The sequence below is a fragment of the Heliangelus exortis genome, chromosome 28, assembly GCF_036169615.1.
Source record: "Heliangelus exortis chromosome 28, bHelExo1.hap1, whole genome shotgun sequence".
In the NCBI taxonomy this organism is placed as follows: Eukaryota; Metazoa; Chordata; class Aves; order Apodiformes; family Trochilidae; genus Heliangelus; species Heliangelus exortis.
In genome coordinates this window covers 326154-340978 of record NC_092449.1, presented here as the reverse complement: position 1 = coordinate 340978, position 14825 = coordinate 326154, and the positions used below count along the sequence as shown (strand labels likewise).

At 57.5% G+C, this 14825-nt stretch overlaps 2 protein-coding genes across 9 annotated transcripts; both read left to right on the top strand.

Annotated features, from left to right (window-relative positions):
* Positions 1–1562: 1562 nt before the first annotated feature.
* MATK (megakaryocyte-associated tyrosine kinase) lies at positions 1563–8497 on the top strand. Of its 8 annotated transcripts, none has more exons than XM_071727677.1 (14): positions 1563–1800; positions 3342–3438; positions 3700–3758; positions 3955–4068; positions 4225–4340; positions 4680–4899; positions 6061–6154; positions 6255–6320; positions 6477–6576; positions 6669–6753; positions 6930–7003; positions 7120–7315; positions 7620–7706; positions 7834–8497. In XM_071727677.1, exons 3-14 carry the CDS (start codon positions 3750–3752, stop codon positions 8014–8016), a joined length of 1344 nt encoding a protein of 447 aa, XP_071583778.1. In that variant the 5' UTR covers positions 1563–1800; positions 3342–3438; positions 3700–3749; the 3' UTR covers positions 8017–8497. The 8 variants fall into 8 exon arrangements, with proteins under 8 accessions (XP_071583778.1, XP_071583776.1, XP_071583775.1 ...); XM_071727675.1 differs by having other exon boundaries at positions 3339–3438; XM_071727674.1 differs by having other exon boundaries at positions 2275–3438.
* Positions 8498–8998: 501 nt separating this feature from the next.
* Positions 8999–11037, top strand: LOC139788100 (complexin-3-like). Its single transcript, XM_071727678.1, has 3 exons — positions 8999–9487; positions 10133–10220; positions 10544–11037. Exons 1-3 carry the CDS (start codon positions 9333–9335, stop codon positions 10751–10753), a joined length of 453 nt encoding a protein of 150 aa, XP_071583779.1. The 5' UTR covers positions 8999–9332; the 3' UTR covers positions 10754–11037.
* Positions 11038–14825: the final 3788 nt, after the last annotated feature.

Below are 14825 nucleotides of genomic sequence, written 5' to 3'. Positions count from 1 at the left end.
GTGAGCTGAGGTCAGTGGTAGCAGTGCATCTGCCACTCATCCACTTGGATGGCTTTCGTCTTACCAGGAGTGGTATTGCTCAGCAGTTTGCTCTGTAGGATATATGTAGCATATATGACTGTGAGCCTGACCCTCCCTGACCCAAAAAAAGGATGTCAGGAGGATGATTGACAAGTAGGTAAAGCCTCAGCTTGGAACATGAGAAAAACATGATTGTATGTTTACCCAGTGACTTGGGAACTGACACAAAATCTTGGTGCTTTCACTGCCTGGAGGCTGTTTTGGAGGGATTTGGGCACAGTGGTGATTCAGCTGCACCACACTGAACTGGGACATGCACTGCAGATACCTCCTTTGCTGCACCAGAGAAGGGAGGAAGGCAGTTCTGAGGATCAATGTGTTAAAAGATTGGGGCACCGACTGGGTGATAGATACTCAGATAAGTCAAGGGAAGACCAGCTCCATCAGAAGCTGGCCACTTTTTTTTCTGGCCATAGAGCAGGGCAGGGAAAACCCATTTATTAAGTCTGATCAAATTGTTTCCTTTGTGTGATGCTGAGTTTTTGAGCTGTGGTCATGTCTGCAATGAAAGCAGATGTGGCAAAACCCTGAAATATGAAACATCCCTGTTGCAGAACACTGTGGGGATCCCAGGAGCTGTGATGCTGAGCCCCAGGGGTATGGTGCTGGGCTGCAGGGATGCGCTTGTGTTTATTCTGAAATTTGAGCAGACCTGGTATCTAAGGATCTGTCCTTACAAATCCAGAGGATAATGCAAGGAGTGCTCCTGGGGAAACCCATCCTGTGAACAGACCAGCTCACATGGCTTGGGGAAGTTGTTTGTTAAGGAAAAACAACCAGGAGCTGAAACTGCTGGCTGGTTTAGAAGAGTTTTCTTCTATTCTGCCTTTGTCTTTAGTTTTGACTTAATGTACGCATAGAAAAACCCCGAGGCCCCGGAATAAAATGTGGTGCTTGCCTGAAACTTCATTCTCTTCTTTTTCACAGTTTTTCTCAGCATATTGGAAACACTGAACATTAGTGCCAAATCGGGCTCTGGTTGTCTGGCTGGGATGAGGAGCCGATCATTCCCTCCCCACTAGCTGTGGGTGCTGGAGGATACAGATAAGCCACTGCCTTTTGCCAGTGGTGCTCATTTAAAGGTCTCTTCACAACTGTCTGTTCCAGCCTGGAATATGGCTCTGTTTTCATCACCTGGAGAGCAGGAAGGTGCAGTCGTGCCCTTGGATCCATTTCCTCTGGGTCTCATGGAAGTCAGTGCTGAGACTGGATAAACTTCAGGGACAAACCCTCTGGAGTCTTTGTCTCCCCAAAGAGCTGCTGCCACCATGGACACCCACTCCTCAGGTAGCTGCCCTGATGATGGCACTTGAGGTGGCATCTCTGTTTCCAGTGGATCCTTTGTTTCCTGTCGGTGCTGCAGATGTAGCATCCGATTATCTCCAGTTCATTTCTAGCAAGTGTGTGTGTTTGTGCCCTCCAAGGGTAAAAGTGGTTCTAAGTGCTGTCAAATAGTGAGTCACCTCTGATTAATGTTTGACAGTGCAGGCAGCAGGCACTAGGACCTCAGGGGTGCTGCAGCTGCAGCCCTTGCCACAAGAGAAATCAGGAAATAACACAGTAGCTCTTGCTGGGAGCGTGCCCTTCAAAAGAAAACTTTGCTGCTCCATATTGAAGAGAATTTACTCTCCAGGAATTCGGGAATCTGAGGCCAGGCTTGGCTGTGAGCTGCCTGAGGACATCGTTGCCCCCAAGGCCCTGAAGGGACAGTGCTGGGAGGTGAGTGCAAGGGTCTGTCAGAGGCACTGAGGGCGGGTGACATGTTGTCACCTCTGCTCTCTTGGTGGAGAGGGCAGCTGCACCCGGTGCTGCAGTATTAAGAACTATGTGGTCAGCGGGGAAAATAGGCAGATATTCCAGCAGAAGTGTTTGCCGTTTGTCCAAGTGCCCCTTGGTGCCACCAGATGTTTGTATAAAACGTTCTCCAGCTCGTTACTGAAAGGTGTGTGCAGAGCTCCCGTGTCACTGGGGAGGTGCAGTGTGTCCCCACTGTGCTGTTGTGTCCTGGCAGCTCCTCAGTTGGGGAAATTGTGCCCTGAAAACAAGCCTGAACTCTCAGGTTTGGCATGCCTCCACCGAACCCTCCCATGCTTCTGTATTTCTCATCCTCATTGCAAATATTCAGGTTAACCAAATTTTTCGAAAGTGTAGAAGAGTTCCAAAACAAAGAGGAGGGCAAATATCTCCTCCCAGGCTTTCTGCCCACACATCCTGCCTGTGGGAGCGTTCATTCCAGGGATGGGAATTGTATGGAACAAACATCTCCAAGAACAAACAGTTGCTTTAGGAAAAGGTATGTCAGTGGCAGTGGGAGGAAGGTGATTCACCATGATTGCCCATTGGTGGCTGGGTGGTGGCACTGCCTGGTCACCAGGCTCTGCCAGCAGAGGTATCCATGTGGGGATGCGTGTGCTGCACTCCAAGTGCCAGCTGGATAGAAGAGAAACTGGGCCCTTGGGTGCTCAGGGTGGATCTGTCTCTTCCAAACACCACCAGCTGTCTGCACCCAGGAGAAAGTCTCAGCAAGCAGTTGCTGCTTTCCAACAGAAATTATTGTCCTGGAGCAGCAGAACATGAAGCACCAACTGTCAGAGCCACTGTTAATCCTTCGTGGCTCAAACAGCCATCCTTCCTTGCAGCAGGAACAGACCTGCTCCTTAAGTTCTGTGTCCATGAGGTCCTCACCCATCCTGGAAGTGGGGTGAGCTGCATCCAGTCACACCAGAGCTGGGGAATGGGCCCGGAGTGGCTGCCTCTGCATCTTTAAGGCCACCAAGATAATGTGTGTGGCACAGGTGGGTGAGTGGTTGTCTCTGCTAGCTAATGATGACTTCTGGAACAGTTAAAACTGGTCCCTGCTAATAAATGTGCAACAGCTACAGTTTTCCTTTTTTTTACTGTTGGTCTGGTTAGGGACTGGCACAGTCAGTCCTCAGATCCTCAGCATCATGGAGACAGAGTGGGATTTACCACTGGTGATGCAGAGGAGTGACCATGACTCACCTCCAAAAGAGGAATAGAGCACAGACTGTAATCTCTGCTCCAAGGAGCTGAGTGAGCCCTCACACCTCTCCCAGCAGAGCCAGGGAGACATCATCCTGCTCTGACTAGAAGTTTCCAAAAGCCAGCAGTAGAGTTTCCAGTTGGGTCCCAGCTCTGCATTGCCCTGCCCAGGATCTTGTGTTCACTGAGCACCAAAAAAACCAGTGCAGGAATGAAATCACCTCTCCCCCTCCTCAGATGTGTCTCTTCTCTAGGAGCTGGGGCTCCCCTGGATGTTCTGAGGTCTTGGAACCAGAGAGGAGCACCAAGCTGCTGGAGTAGCTTCCCAGTTTCTAGGTCTCTGGTACGAGCAAGGTGGGCACAAAGCAGCTTTACCTTTGTGGAATGTGGGTGTCATGGGCTGGCATCACTGGCAAGGCTGAAAAGTGGTAGTTGTGAGCACTGAGAAATTCCACCTTTCTGTAGAAAAGGAAAGAAAGTGTCTGCTTGTGAAGGGAGAGGGAGAAATTTCAGCAGCAAAATGGAGGGGGAGGAAAGGGGCTGAAATCCAGTGGTGACCTGGGAGGAGCCAGCTCAGCCCCATCCCTGCACAACTCTTGATTTCTTCTTCTGCAGGTGGCAGCAGTAGGGGACAGGAAGTGTCCTTGATGTTTTGACAGCCAACCATGTCCAGGGTGAGCAGGGCTGCCACAGGGGTGCTGACATCAGGGTGACGTATCCCCCCAGGAGCACTGTGGCGTGTGGGGGGGTGGTGTCCAGTGCCCCTTGTCACTAGCCAGGGCTTCAGCTGGGGCTGGGGGATGTCCCTGAGGGCTGGGGGAGGTGGAGGGGAGCCACCTCTCACCATCCCTGTCACTGCCTCCCTTGCAGAAACACTGGCCCCCAGGGACTCAGTGTGTCACCAAACATGACCACACCAAGCCCAAGGCCCAAGAGTTGGCTTTCCACAAGGGTGACGTGGTCACCATCATTGAGGCAGTGGAGGTGAGTCCACGGGTGCTCGGGGGACGTGATGCCCCAGGAGGGCACAGAGAGGAGGGGACCCTAATGCCATCAGCTGAGCTGCAGGAGGCAGGTACCCCCGCTTCCCAGTGGGGTTCTGCCTTCCTCCCCTTGCTCTGAGAACTCTCTCATCCCCAGGGCAAGGGTTGGTACCGTGCCAGGCACAACGAGACGGGGCAGGAGGGGCTGCTGGGGGGCAGCGCAGTGCGGGAGCGTGGAGCCATCCACATTGACCCCAAGCTGAGCCTCATGCCGTGAGTACAGAGAGGGGACCTGGGGGGTTGGATCATAGGATTGTTTTTATGGGACAAGACCTTTAAAATCAAGTCCAACTGTTCCCCCAGCACTGCCAAGGCCACCGCCACCCCATGTGCCTTGGTGATGGAGGCATTTGCTGAGGCCAGGGCCTGGCTTTAAAGGCTCCCACCCGTCTTGGGTGGCCCTCACAGGAGGGATTTTGTGCAATGGAGTCCACATAGCTCTGGTGGGGCCTCTGCTCTCCCCATCTTTCTGCTGGAGCTTGGAGAAATCCGTGGGCACAGCCCTTCTCTGCAATGCCCCCACACCTCTCTCCCCAATGTACCTCTCCTTAGCTGGTTCCATGGGAAGATCTCAGGGGTGGAGGCAGTGCAAGAGCTGCAGCCCCCCGAGGATGGGCTGTTCCTGGTGCGAGAGTCTGTCCGGCACCCTGGTGACTACGTGTTGTGTGTGAGCTTCAGCAGGGAGGTGATGCACTATCGTGTGCTGCACCAGGGGAACACAATCAGCATCGACAGCCAGCAGTACTTCTCCAACCTCATTGACATGATCGAGGTGAGAACCACCCCCCTAGGCAGTGAGTCTGGAACAGTGCTGGACCGAGGGCAGTGGTCATACAGAGCGTGGCAGGTCTCTGTCCCTTTGTCCTCTGGTTTTTATTGTGTTTCTTTACCTGGTGTAATTCTCCATCTCTGCCAAAGACTCGTTCCTACTCATTTTAGGGTACAAAGAACAGATCATAGGATAGTTTAGGTTGGAAAGGACCTGCAACATAATCTACTTCCAACCCACCTCCCACTTGATCAGGTTGCTCAAAGCCCCATCCAGCCTGGCCTTGTACGCTTCCAGAGAGGGGGCAGCCACAATCTGTCTGTGCACCCTGTGCCAGATCTGGGGTGCCCTTGGGTCATCCTCTACCATGAATCAGCCATGCCAGCAGCAACCCCAGAACCTTGCCTAGAACTAGGTTTCTCTCTGCCCCTGCTCATTTAGTGTTTCATGCAACAGCAAGGTTTCAGGCAGTTTGGAAAATGAAGATCCTAGCACCTTCTGTCACTCCTGGATGAGGTCTGAGCTCCACCAAAGCTTTGAGGCATTCTGCCACATTTCTTTCCCTCTGAGAGTCCCTGTGCCTGCTGACCCTGCAGGACTCCTGAGCAGTGAGCTCTTCCCCTCCCATGAACTCCTCCTCAGGGTCCATCTTTTCTCTGTCTTGCAGCTGCTCCTGTCTCCTCTCTGAGCAGCTGCACTCTCATATGTTTTCCTCATTGAGACACAACTTCTGCTTTCAAGTAGCTCTGTTGCCCTCTCAGCTGTCCCAGCCCCACTCTGTAACTCTGATGCCATCTCTGCTTCCTCCAAAACCACCCTTGACTGCTGCAGTTCCCCTCTGGGGCTTTTACCCCTGTTTGCTGCTGTCTGCCTGACCAGCAGTGTCCCATGTGTCCCTTGTCACCTTGATCCATCATGGCCTTCCCCCGACTGTGCCCAGGGGGCAGCAGGGCTGAGATCTGGGCTGGGAATCACAGTGCTGTGGAAAACATGGAAGCTTGTGCTGCCCAAGCTGCTGAGAGGCTCTGGGGCCCTGGAAGGTGGTGGTGGGTTCCTGGGGAGCATTCCTGTGTAGTGTTCTGTGGCCATTTCCCAGCTCCTTCCCCTGAGCTTTTGGATAAGAGGTGGCATCACCACATTGCACATCTGTCCATCCCTCGACAGCACTACATGAAGGAGCAGGGAGCCATCTGCACCAAGCTGGTGAAGCCCAAACCAAAAACCGGGATGAAGTCAGCTGAGAAGGAGTTGGCCAGAGGTAGGGGATGGTGGGAGAGGGTCATGGTCCAGGTTCTGGGGACAAGGCATCATGGCCCAGCTGATGGCCCCTTCTAACCTGTCCTTGTGCTGGTACCCAGCTGGCTGGTTGCTGAACCTGCAGAATCTCACACTGGGAGATCGCATTGGGCAAGGAGAGTTTGGAGGTAGGTGAGAAGATGGGTTTGGAGGGTAACTGGCTGGGGGCTTCCCCAAATGGCACCCCCTGATGTCCCCTCCCTACCCTGTGGGATGGGGGGCTCAGCCTGGGACATAGGGGGTCAGCTGCAAAGCTGATCCTGACACCATGCATCCACTCCCAGATGTCTTACAGGGTGAGTATATGGGGCAGAAGGTGGCTGTGAAGAACATCAAGTGTGATGTGACTGCCCAGGCCTTCCTCAGTGAAACGGCTGCCATGACGTGAGTGCCCTGTGGGGGGATATGGCCCAGCCCTGCCCCATAACCCCGGGACAAGCAAGCACCCCCCTTCACCCCAACCCTTCCCATTTCAGGAAGGTCCAGCACAAAAACCTGGTGTGTTTACTTGGTGTGATCCTGCACAACGGCCTCTACATAGTCATGGAGTTCATGAGCAAGGTGAGAGCATCCAGCTGGTTGTCAGCCAGCAGGACCCATCACTGCTCAGACTGGCAGACAAAATCCCCACTGGGGGGCTGAGTTGGAGGGATGAGGGTGCTGCAGCCCCTGCAGGAGGCAAAGTCTCTGGGCAGCCTTGTCCCCTTGGTCCTTACATGTTTCTCCTCCTCCATCAGGGCAACTTGGTGAACTTCCTGCGCACGCGGGGCCGGGCACTCGTCTCAACCCAGCAGCTTCTCCAGTTCACACTGTAAATCCATCTCCCTCCCTCTCTCCCTCCAGCTGAGGACCAGTGCCCTGTGTCCCACGTGGCAGCCCTGGGGGACACATGGTGACCCTGTGCTCTGCCTCGCTTGGCTGTGGCAGGGATGTGGCCCAGGGCATGGACTACCTGGAGTCCAAGAAGCTGGTGCACAGGGACCTGGCTGCCCGCAACATCCTCATCTCTGAGGAGAATGTGGCCAAAGTGAGTGATTTTGGCTTGGCCCGGGTCAATCCCAAGGGTTCTGATGCCACTTTGCTGCCTGTGAAGTGGACGGCCCCGGAGGCACTGAAACACAATGTGAGTGCTGATGGGAAGCAGGGGGGTTCCTCCTGAAGCCCCTGGGTTCCTCCTGCTCATCCTGCCAACCCATCCCTGCCCCATGGTGGCTTCTGGCATATTCAGCTCTAAATCCTGGGCCCTGTCCTGACCAGTGTCTGGTGCACAGCAGGAACTGGGGCAGCTCAGGCAGGATGCATGCAGAGTTGCGTGGGTGATGGAGGTGGCAGGGGGCTTGTGTGTCACCTGTCTTGTCCTCAAGGAGGGATGGGGGCCCAGTGTGGCCCCTGGCCAGCTTCAGCCTCCCCTCCTCTGTCCACCACAGAAATTCTCCTCCAAGTCTGACGTGTGGAGCTATGGGATCCTCCTGTGGGAAACCTTCTCCTTTGGCCGAGCACCCTACCCCAGGCTGGTGAGCTCTGTGCTCGGGGACACTGTGGGTCACTGTGCCTGCTGGCATCAGTGGGATGGGGATGTCCCACTGTCTCCTGGCCCAGGGCAGAGAAGGAGGGTCCCAGCTGGCTTCTCCATCCTTCCAGAGCCTGAAGGAGGTGACAGAACTGCTGGAGCAGGGGTACCGCATGGAGCCGCCCGAGGGCTGCCCACCCACTGTCTATGCCCTGATGAAGAGCTGCTGGGAGCTGGAGCCAGGCAAGAGGCCTTCCTTCAAGAAACTCACTGAGAAGCTGCAGAAGGAGCTAAAGCACCTGAGGGATGTTTAACCCCTGTCTTGCTCCTAGGACCCATGGCCAGAAGACCCCTGGACTCCCAGGGGCTGGGAGGGGTGGGATAAGGGTTGGCTGGGCAGCAGGTGGTCCATGGCACCACTCTCTCAGTGGAGATGGGGCAACATCTGGGGGGCATCTGTCCTCCCCCAGGGCACCCAGAGAGGAGGCAAAGGCCCCCTTCATTCTGTAGCCTCCCTCCATCCTGGCACAGGTCCTTCTTACCACCACGGAGCCCAGACAAGGTTTCCATGGGGTGGGTGGAGCAGCCCCACACACCCCACACTCAGCCCCATCCCTTTGAGCTGCCACTCCTGGTGACAGGGGACAGGATGGGACATCTCCACTCACTAGAGGATGAAACCCTGACACAGCCCTGCTCCAGCCACCCAGCCCTGTGTTGGAACGCTAGGCACAGCCAGCTAAACCACACGGATTTGGGCTTTTTGATTAAACCAAAGAAATTAGTTCAGCAGCATCTTTAAGCCTCTGGTCTCAAATTAGGCCTATCCCTCACTTGGGGGCTGGCAAAGCACAGGGAAAGGCCTTGGGGGAAGGGAGGAGGATGCTCCCACCCTGGGAGCCCCCAGCATGCAGCCTGGCCCCTCTTCCCTCCGGGCTCTGTGCAGCCTGGGATTATTCTTTTAATCAGTCTGTATGGGAATTGCTTGCATATAGATTACAGGCATGGGGCATGTCCTCCAGCAGCAGGAAGCCCCTGGCTCTGCCAGCTCCCAAGCAATCTCCATGTCTCAGAGGAGCTGGGATTAAAAGGGGCACGGGGCCACATGCATTCGTGTTTGTGCCTGTGCACCCACCCGCCACCTCCTCTTCCTTCCAGTCCTTTGACCCTTGACTGGGTTTTTTTGGCTAATTTTCTTGGGTCTCCTCTGCAGCAGCTTCTTGCACCTCCAACCCAGCTGTGTTGAAGCGGGTGGCTCCGGGTGCCCACAGGGCAGGGGTCCCCCCAGCAGGACCTGACCCTTCCTCAGGGTCTGTGCAATCAGGGGATCTTTCGGCCTGATCTGGGGTGTGCTGGGGCTCAGTGGCTCCTTCCACCTCCCTTTCGCCCTTCTGGGACAGCATCCTGCTCTCCCCTTGCACTGTCGTTCCCCCCCAAGCACCCTTGGGTGCAGTGAGTGGTGTGGGAAGGTCCTGCCACCCCTGTGGCTGTGGCCTCCCCTCCTAATGCCGTAATCCGGCCCTGATCCGCACTGCCCCTGGGCCACCGCTCCTGCTGACTTTGCAGGTGCTGCCACCAGGCAAGGACCCAGTGGTAACGGGCACTCAGGGGCTGCCCCAGTTGCCCACCCATGGCTTCCTTCTTCACAACTGCCCTGAAGAGCTTCCGGAGGGGTGCGGAGGAGTCGCCCAAGGAGCCCCCCAAGGGTGGCAAGGAGGCCGCGCTGCCCGATGCCATGGCCCGTGAGGAGTTTGAGGAGTACCAGAGGCAGCTGCTGGAGGAAAAGTAAGGCTTTGCCTGAGCTGGGGTCTCACTGGGGTCGCCCATGGACTAGGACCAGCTTCCCCCCTACCATGGGCTTGTCCCCAAGGTGGGACAGGGACAGGGAGGCAGCTGGGGAAGGGACGGGGCAGGGTGGGTGCTCTTGGGCACCTCTCCCCACAGCACAAGAGGTGGGTGCTGGCACAGGGCTAGGACAGCAGCTGGGTGCATCATAGGTGACAAGGGGCACCCCTGGGTTTCAGTGCCTGGGAGCAGGGGGCACCTGGTGCCAGACCAGCACCCAGGGAGCCGAGGGGCAGCAGGACTCGGCGTGGGTTTGCATTAGGGTCCCACTTCCCTGGATCTGGGTGCTGTGGGGACCTGGCAGCCCAGCTTCTGGGAGCTGAGGTGAGCTGGAGGAGCAAGTTCCTCCCTCCAACAAGAACCTTCACTGAGCACTTCTGTTGAGTGCTGGGGCAGGATGTGGCCCCTGCCTCCAGGTCCCCATAGAAACCCTGCTGTGTGTGGCCCTTTGCATCTCCTTCTCCAACTCCAGACCAAAGCTGACATGGCCACACTGCAGCAGGAGGACAGGGTGATGTTAGGGGGGAGGCTGTAGGGGGGAACTTGGTGAGGTGGGGGTTGACAGTGCAGCACCCACTGCTGCAGGATCGAGCGGGACAAGAACTTTACTCAGAAGAAGGCAGAACGGGCTACGGTGCGGATGCACCTGCGAGACAAGTACCACCTGCCCCAGGTAAGGACTGGCCCACTTGTGGTGGAACCTCAGGGATCTTCCCCCAGCCCTCCATCCTCCAGGACAGTCCCAGACTTGGCGACTGCCCAGCTTCCCCTGGGACTGGAAATAATTCCTGAAGAGGGCAGCAAACGGCTGCTGTCTCCATCTGCATAATCCGCCTGCCCGAGTGTCCGTCCAGTTGTCCGAATCCGGACGGGACAGTGACAGCACCCCCGGCATCTGCAGTGTTCCCGCAGTGCCCGGCTGCCCCCAGGCTCCTGCTTCTTCCCCATCCCCCCAGCTCTGCCCATACCCCCAGATCCATCTCCCACTCCACGCAGGACGAGCAGGATGGGGCTCAGCTGCACGTGGCCGGCGGGGCTGTGGAGCTGCCGCAGGAGCTGGCGGCCATGGTGCACAGCGAGGAGGAGGAGGATGGTGACGCCGGAGCCTTTGGCTTCCTGCCGAAGCTGGAGCTGGACCTCCCAGCGCTGCGGGACCACGCACTGGGCACTGTAGATGAGGTGAAGGAGAAGTGTGCTCTGATGTAGCATCACTGCCCACCCCGCTGGAGGGATGTGGTTGTTGTGGGTGCCGTTACCGGGGTCTCCCTCCAAACCATTCCCCGTTGCTTTTCTGGGGCATGCTGGGTGGGTGGTGGGATGCAGGACACCTGGGTCTCCTCCAACTGTGTTGGCCAAGCCCCTGCTCGTAGTGGCCCTGGTGTGAGCCCCCAGACAGGGCAGGTGGTGGTCTCTGATGCTTCATCCCCTCCAGGAACCACCCCCAGGGCCTCGTGCACTGTTTGGCTCAATAAACATGACACTGGCCAACACCAGTCTGGTCTTCCTGCTGTACCCCTTACCTGCACCAGCCCTGTCCTGGGAGGAGGGGGAGGATCCGATGACCTCTCAACAGGGCTGCCCCACCTGCACCCGAGCCAGCATCCGGACCCTTACACTTGGCCACCGGGTCTGTTCTCCCCAGCTGCAGCAGCCCCCAAGCACCGCTGCACTGCAGGGGCACGCAGGGCCCAGTAGGACCCTTTGTCCCCTCCTGGGGCATCCCTTGGAGGCAACACCGATGGGAGGTGTGGCAGCATTTCACACATTTCCCCAGCAGCACAGGCAGCCGAGGGGATGCCCCGCTGCCTCTTGCCCCTCCAGGGACTTGCTCCCTGCTCCTAGGCGGTCAGCAGCAGCACTGGCTTAAACGCCGTTGTGCCGGAAGGCTGGGGGCTGCTGAGATCACTAATACCTGCCTATTTTAGTGAGGTCTAATCTGCCTGAGTCGCCTGTCCCCGAGGACTAAGCTAGCTGAACCCTTGTAAAATGGACTGCCAGCGCCGGCCCCAGCGGCACCTCCCTGCTGGAGAAGGAGCGCCCGGAGTGTCCCGCTGTGTTTGCATGAAAGAAAGGACGCGCTGAGCCGCCTCTGTCCTCCCCACGCTGGGGCCATCTGCTCCGGAAAGGACTGAGGGATGGTCCTGCCCTGGCCTGCCCACGCCCAGGCCTGCAGGGCTGGGAGGGGGTGGCCAGATCCAGCGCAGGTGGGCTGGGAGCTGTGCCACCAAGCTCGTTGCTGTGACAAGCGCCACAGGTCTCAGCAACCCCTGGCTGGAGTACCCAGAGCTGCAGGAGGTCCAGCAAGGAGATCTCTGTCTGTACAAGGTGCTGGGTGCCCGCTCCAGGGACGTGATCGTCCAGGTACCAGGCAAGGTGACTGCTGGAGCATCCCATGGAGCATGTGCCAAGCACAGGGGCTTGGCATTTGGGAGCCTTGTCAAGTTTGGCGGCCTCATTGAAACTGCCATTCCCTCCATCCCTGCCATTCCTGTCATCTCCACCATCCCTGTCATCCCCACCTTCCCAGCCATCCCCCACCATGTATTCCATCCCCACTGTTCTTCCTATCTCTGCCATCCCCACCATCCCTGCCATCCAACCTTTCTTCAGAACTCACAAAACCTCCTGTCTGAGTACAACAATCCACCCCTGTTGAATGGGATGGGGCTGTCTGTGTCCCCACTGGTCCCACAGCCAGGTTCCTGATGGAGTGGCAGCAGCCATGGCACCCAGTGCAGCCCCATTCCTACCCCACGTCCTCACCTTTCCCAGAGCTGAGGTGTGACACCAAGTGCCAGCACTGGGACAGTGGCACCCAGGTCCCCAAGGAGCCTTGTCACAGCGGGCTCTTCCATCTCCTCTCTGCACCACAGTCCCACCCACCCTGACAGGCAACCTGGCTCCCAGTGCTCCCAGTGGGGCTGCATGGGGGCTCCCAGAGCCAACTGGGATTCGGGTCAGGACCCTCTGCCAGGTCTCCTTGGTTAATCATCCTGCCCCCCCCTGCCCTCCCCATGCTGCCACCTGCCTCCCTCTCAGCACCCTTTTGGGTCACCCCTGCTGCCTCCCCGCCTGCCCAAGGCCTCTTAATGAACTAAAAAAGTGATAAATCCCCAGCCGAGCTGGTCACGTGATGCTGGTGGCCCCCGGCCGCCCCCCGCCCCGACCCCCGCCTCCGGCCCCACCGCCCCGGTAAGCTGACGCAGCGTCTCTAAGCGTTAGCAGCTTTGCCCACTAATAGGATTAGGGAGGTTTAAAACTGTCATTTGAGTGAACTAAACCCCTTGATACTCTGCATTGCACCTTCTTAACCAATTTGCCTTCAATTAGGGTAATTGGGAAACTAGCAAAGAAGTATAGCATTAATATTTTAAAGTGATGAAGCGATTACGGGCCTTGGACGAGGAAGCAAATCAATTTGCTATCTGCTCCTAAAAGGCAATTATAATTATTTGGCAAATAAGCCTGCTGACCCCCCCGCCCCTCCCAGGCGAGCCAACACCTTAAGGCAGTCAGCAGGCTACGGGCACACCACCGGCAATGCCAGAGCCAGGCAGCCCTCACTCCTAACCAGAGCCCTGGCACCTCGGCACCAGGGGTTCCATTCCCCCAGCACCCCCTGTGTTCCCCAGGGATGAGGAGCCCCGGGAGATGCTGCCGAGGGCCACCCAAGCAGTGAGGCCACCCAACTCCTGTGCCCACTGCAGCGATCAGCATGGGCAGGAGTGGAAGGGACAGGTCCAGGTGCCTATTTGCATCCCCAGCCCCACATGTTGTCTCTGCACCCAGGGATGTCCCTGAACCCCCCCTGAAGGGACTTGGCACACCCCTGCTGTGGGGTGCTGGCAGTGCTGTATGACCCTCGGGGTGTCACCCCCTCCCCAGAAGCTGCATGGCCCCCAGGGGCGTGTCACATCATCCCTGGTGTGAGCACAGCCTGTCCCTGGGGTGATGGCATGCTGTCCCCCGGGGGGTGGCATTCCATCCTGGAGAGAGTGTCACACTGTCCCCAGAGCAGCATCAGCAGGGAGGGACCCAAACCAGGCTGCAGAGTTGGCTTGGGGGTCCTACAGCAGCAGCTCTGGGGGGAGGGCACAGACCCACATGGGACCAGCAGCCACACGGCACAATTGAGATGGTCCCAAAACCCCACAGTGACATTTGCCATCCAAAAGGGGAACTGTGATGAGGAAAGGAAGGGAGTGGGAGGAAGCCAAGGTGGTGACAGGGGCTCCAGCACTCGCAGGTTGCAGGAAGTGGCTTTTGGGTGAAAGTAAAAGTGAGCAAGGAAAGAAAAGGGCAACCCCCCCATAGTGGGACTGGGGGGAATCTGGGCACCCAGAGCATCCAGATCCAGATGTTCCTGTGGTTCCCTGGGCCAGAGCTCTCAGGCCAGAAGTGGAAGGGGGAAGGAGAGGGATGGCAATCCTGCCCCCCAGGTCTGCTGCCCCACAGCCCCACAGCCAGGACCCACGGGCAGCCCCCAGGGATGGACCTGATGGTCTCCATGGCTGGACCCCACAGCTGGTGTCCACAGGGAGGAGGACCCATGCCTGGTCCTTGTGCCCATACCCATGTCCAGGAATTCTCCCCACATCTGGTCCGATGGGGGGTACCCAATCCCTTCCCAATGGCTGCTCCACACTTCTGTTCCCCACACTGTGTCCCCCTGCCTGGTCCCTACCCCTGATCCCCACGGGTGTTCCCCATGCAAGGTATCCATACCAGGTCCCCAGGGCTGTTTAGAGTGCCTGATCCTCATGGATGATCCCTCCATCCAGTCCTCACACCTGGTCCCCATACCCAGACCTCACAGCAGGCCACCAGACCCCCTGCCCAGTCCCCATGCTTGTTCTTCACAGATGGACCCAATGGTTGGTCCCTACCCTTGTCCCCACTCCCCGTGCCCACCACTGGCTGCCACACCTGTCCCCACACCCTGTCCCTATCCCTGGACTCTGCAGGCAGCATCACCGGGAGCCTGTGGAGCCACACACACCATCCCTGGGGCCACCCCCAGGCTTCCCATCCCCATCTGGGGGATGACATCCACTCCTGCAGCATCTCCATCCTGCCCAGGCTTGGGGTGCCCACCCCAGGACCCCATCCCCGGGGCAGAGACTCTGCAGCCTAAGGAAATCCTCCCCCCTCCCCCTGCATCTCCCCAGCCTTTCTTCTCCACTCCCCCTGTTTCTAATTCTTTTTCCTCACCCGTAATGAGGGGATTACAAGGCAAACTCCAGCAGGACGCCTTTGTGGGGAGACAATCTGAGTGGGG